The 5,052-nt window shown below is 39.9% G+C and overlaps 1 protein-coding gene across 1 annotated transcript; it reads right to left on the bottom strand.

The window, feature by feature from the left end:
- Window positions 1–2,017: 2,017 nt before the first annotated feature.
- Window positions 2,018–2,974, bottom strand: LOC130047907 (uncharacterized). The gene has a single exon (XM_056143638.1). The coding sequence runs from the start codon at window positions 2,972–2,974 to the stop codon at window positions 2,018–2,020; it is 957 nt and encodes a 318-aa protein (XP_055999613.1).
- Between the last annotated feature and the right edge of the window lie 2,078 nt (window positions 2,975–5,052).

Raw genomic sequence — 5,052 nt, forward strand, 5'->3', positions numbered from 1 at the left:
AAAGAAAATAGAAATCCTGAATTTGGCATTTGTTTTCTTTTTGCATTCGAGTTTCTCTGATTTACATTAAAACTACTATTAATCGATCCTCAAAATGTATTTGTAATGGATATAGACCTGTATTGAAAGCGTATCAAAAACGGTACTGACTAAAACCCGGTCTCGGTCCCGGTCTTCGGTCTCGGTCCCGTGACTAAAACCCGGTCTTCGGTCCCGGTCCCAGATACTTTTATTCAATAAAAACAGAATATATCAGGATATTTGAGCCCCATTTCTCAATAACTTAGGTATGACATATCATGCCTGCATTCTGATAGTAAATTGATCATATTATTTTCTTCTTTTGTAAAATAATATGTGAAAACTCCGGGACCGGTGGGACCGAGAAATAAAAACAGTGCTAAAAGCCGGTCCCGGTCTCGACATTTTTCCTCAATAGCCGCTTTAATCTACATTTTCATAAAAAATATAAGGACGTGATACTCAATGGCATCCCTTTGTATACATATATTTATTGTGTGTATAGGTTTTTTATTCCAATATTGTTTATACACGTATTTATGTCAGAATCGAACTCAACTACATGTACATGTACGTGACATTTTGTCCCAAATGATCGCGTTACATTACCTTTTCATAAGAAGATAAGGATCTAGAAGGAAAATAATATATATGTACTTATCCTGGTGTATTTGTTTGTAATTTACAGTTAGTTTATTTGTTCATTTATTTTATTTCTTCTATTCCTGTCAAAATCTAAATTTTTAGTATTAAAATTTGTATTTGTTAAATAAATACTTACCTTTATAAATTTAGATACATTGTATTCACCTGCTTGCAGTCTTGTATCGGAAAAAACCATGTAAACAAAAAAAGCACCCTTCGTGACCCGCCACCTCTGACATGCTCAGAACCCAACATCCGGTATCATCTATTCTTTGACATTAAACAAAAAATTAGAAGGGGGATGAAGGGGAGGTGGGTTGGGACCTCTGATTTATAAAGGTAAGTATTTATTTAACAAATACAAATTTTAATACTAAAAATTTAGAATTTATCACAATAAATACGTTACCTTTATAAATTTAGATAAGCAGAATTCAAAATAGAGCTGAATCCCCCTGAGATTGGCAACGAGGAGGAAAAACCACGTTTTGAGCTGAAACTAGAGGTCCAAGCGAGAACAAACTGTCACTATGAAGAGGCATAGATCTAAGGTAATGGTTATAAAAGGTACTATCAGACCTCCAATAACCAGCTGACATGATTTCCGACATAGAGGAGGAATTGAAAATAGCCCAGGAGCAAGACAAGGCTCTAATTTCATGTGCCTGAACTTGAACATGAGACAAGGCTTCTGGAGATGAAGATTGGTAAGCCATCTTAACAGTCTGACAAAGCCAAGTAGAAATAGTCTTAGCCGAAGTATCACTTAGACCTTTCTTAATGGGAATGAAAAGTCTAGTAGAACCAGAAGGTCTGAGCGTTGACGAAACAGAAATATATTTCTGAAGTGTACGCACTGGACATAAATCCTGATTAACTAATGATTTAGGTAGAGCAAGAATAACAATAGGTCCAGAACCTTTGTCTGATAACTGATTCTTGGCTAAGAAAGATGGATCTGTCAACAGAGTAACTGAAGAATTATCTGCAGAAAATCTGAGACAAGAATCTGCAATGGAGAAAGCATGAATCTCACTCCTTCTACGACCAGAAGCTAAAGCTAATAAAAAACAGCACTTCAAGGTCAAAAACTTAAAGGGAGCTAAAAATAAAGGTTCGAAAGGAGGAAATTGTAAAGTCCTAAGAACCAAAGCTAAATTCCAGGATGGAACCAACCTACGTTGTCTAGGTCGTTCCAAACAAAAATTCTTGACTATGAGGGACAAGAACTCATTCTTCCCAAAATCAGGACCTCCTGACAAAGCTATAGTTCTAGATAAAGCTGAACGATAGCCCTTAATAGTAGAGGGAGAGAAACCTTTGTCTTCAAACAGATAGACTAAAAACTCAGCTAACTGTTGGACAGTAACTGCGAGAGGATCAATTTCCTTTGAACAACACCAAGAACAGATGATGTTCCACTTAGAGTCATAAATTGCTCCTGTAGATTTTCTGACCGAACTAGAGATACGTTTGGCTGCTCTGTCAGAAAAGCCATCCTGTCTGAGAGATTCCCTGACAGTAACCATGCGTGTAGATGGAGGTTGGAAAGATTCTGATGAACTTTCCTGCCTTTGAATTGAGACAAAAGATCTTTCCTGAGAGGAAGAAGAATTGGTCTCGCACAACACAGTTGAAGAAGATCTGGAAACCAAGATTGTTTTGGCCATGCTGGAGCAATAAGAATGGTCTTGCAAATTTCTACCCTGATTTTGTGTAGAATCTTGGGAAGGAGGCGAAAAGGAGGAAACATGTAAGAAAACATCCCTTTCCAATCGAAAGACATTGCATCCACTGCTAAAGCTTTGTTGTCTGGAATCGGAGAGACAAACGTTGGCAGTTTGCAATTCAGATGCGTAGCAAAGAGGTCTATATGAGGACGATCCCATTTGAGACAGATCTCCTGAAAGACTGCTGGATGTAACTCCCATTCTGTATTCACTGGATGCAGTGACCTTGAGAGAGCATCCGCTACTAGATTCAGATTGCCAGGAACATGCCTGACTGACAAGCGAATTCCCAGGGAACGGCAAAACAACAGAATTTCTTTGCACAGAAGGTAAAGAGACTGAGAATGTGTGCCGCCCTGATTCTGCAGATAAGCCACTACTGTTGTATTGTCTGTGGCTATCATCAGAGATTGACCCTGAACAAATTGGGAAAAGTGTTTCAATGCCAGAAGAACAGCCCGCATCTCCAGTAAATTGATGTGTTCTGTCAACTGGAGACCGGACCATATACCTGATGCCTCTCTGCCTTCCAGGGTAGCTCCCAAGCCTGTCAGAGAAGCATCTGTAAACAGGGTCATAGAAGGAACTGGGGGTCTAGTGAGCAACCTATTATAACATTATCTCTCACTGACCACCACAGAAGATGAGGATACAATCTGGGAAGAATGGGAATAACAGCTTCCCACTGTTGTGAGGCTGGTACCCAAAATTCCAGAAGATACCACTGAATGGGACGGATATGAAGACGACCTAAAGGTACTATGTCCAGCAGAGAAATCAGAAAACCTATCAGCTGTAGAAACTGGCGAGCTGAAGCATGTTTGGCTGAAAGTAGTTGATCCAACAGATACTGAAGCTTGAGAAATTTCTCCTCTGGAGGAAGAACTATCCCAAGATCTGTTCGAAAGTGTTCCCCTAGGAAAATGAAACTCTGACTGGGAACTATCTCTGACTTTTCCCAAGAAATAAGGAAACCCAGATTCAACAGAAGATGAATAACTCGATGAGTATGTTGATGAAGAAGGTTGAAAGAAAAATTCTTGATCAGAGAATCGTCTAGATATGTATGGATGAAAATGGACTGGGAGTGTAGATACGCAACCACTGTTTGAAAAATTTTTGTGAACACTAGAGGAGCAGTAGATAGGCCAAAAGGCATTGCCCTGAAGGCATATACCTTGCCCTCCCAGACCAGTCGAAGAAACTTCCGATAAGCCGGAGCTATAGGGACATGAAAGTAAGCATCCGTCAGATCTAAAGAAGACGTCCACATCCCTGTATGGAGAGAGGTTCTGATCGACCTGTTGGTCTCCATTTTGAAATGTGGAATCACCAGATACTATTTCAGAAAAGAGAGGTCCAACACAGGTCTCATTTGTACATTCTTTTTGGGTACAAGAAAGAGACGAGAGTAGAACCCCCAACCTAGAGGTGGATTTACTTCTTCCAATACATTCTTTTGGAGAAGTAAAGACACTTCCTCTTGCAACAACAGATTTTTCCGCGGGTCTCTGGTCATAGAAAATTCCAGAGGAACCGCAGAGAGAGGAGGCTGTTCTCGAAATTGAAGCTCTAAACCCCTCCGTAGCACAGAAAGAACCCATTTGTCCGAAATGAGACGGGACCAATGAGGAAGAAAAAGAGAGAGGCGTCCTCCCACAGGAAGATGAGGAAAGGGAAAACCTATTTCCTCGGAAAGAGTGGTATGTTCTACAGGAGGGTGGGGGGAGGCATCAAAACTGAGATTTCTTACCCTTGGCTACTTTGGGTTTTTTATTATTATTAGATCAAGAAGCCGATGGGAAAGAACGATGCTCATTACTTCTCTTAAGATTACGTGAACCTTGCAGAGAAGAGCCAGATTTAGCAGAACCTTGCGACTTACTTCTAGAAGCGTCTGATTTAGAAGAACAAGAAACACGCCTAGAACTACCATTGTTGAGTTGTACATCTACTTTAACAGTAGGAGGTTCTTTGTGTAATTCCTCTTGTAATTTGCGTAAAGAGATGCCAAATAACTGCTCTTTATGAAGAGGAGAAAAAAGTAGGTTGTCTTTAAGAAACTCAGAGACGTTAGATTTTTGAAGAATCTCTTGTCTCCTAGCTAAAGAAAAATTGGCAATAGTGCCAAGATTCAAGAGCTGAGAAGTGCAAAGACATCTATCTACTTGGAGAAGAAAAGAACAAACATCATCAAATTCTTCGCCCTTATCTTTAAGAGAGGCACCTGCAGCAGCAAGAAAGTGCTCCGCATACTGTAAAGCTGCGGCAACACCCCGAAGATTGTTCTCCGACCTAGAATAAGAAGTCTGAGATAACTTGACCCCCTCAGAAGACTTAGCACCAATAAGATTGGAAAAAGTCTTATCAAAAACAGGTTGAGATTTTCCCAAGGAAACATCGTGAATATCAAAATACTTCATTCTAACCTTACCAGGGAAAGAAGATGTACTAAAAGCCAGATTTTGTCTAACTAAATTAGAGGCCTTATTGGAGGACATCTGATCGTCGACAAGATGAGAATTAATGGAAGCCAATGCAGATTTAAAATGACTAGACTCGGGAAAAGAAGCATACGACTTAGAAGAATCTCTCACAAGACCAGAGCAGGACTGAAAATCAGAAGGTTTGTGAGAACTCCTGGGAGGAGAAACTA

Source organism: Ostrea edulis, chromosome 1 (genome assembly GCF_947568905.1).
Source record: "Ostrea edulis chromosome 1, xbOstEdul1.1, whole genome shotgun sequence".
NCBI classification, from domain to species: domain Eukaryota; kingdom Metazoa; phylum Mollusca; class Bivalvia; order Ostreida; family Ostreidae; genus Ostrea; species Ostrea edulis.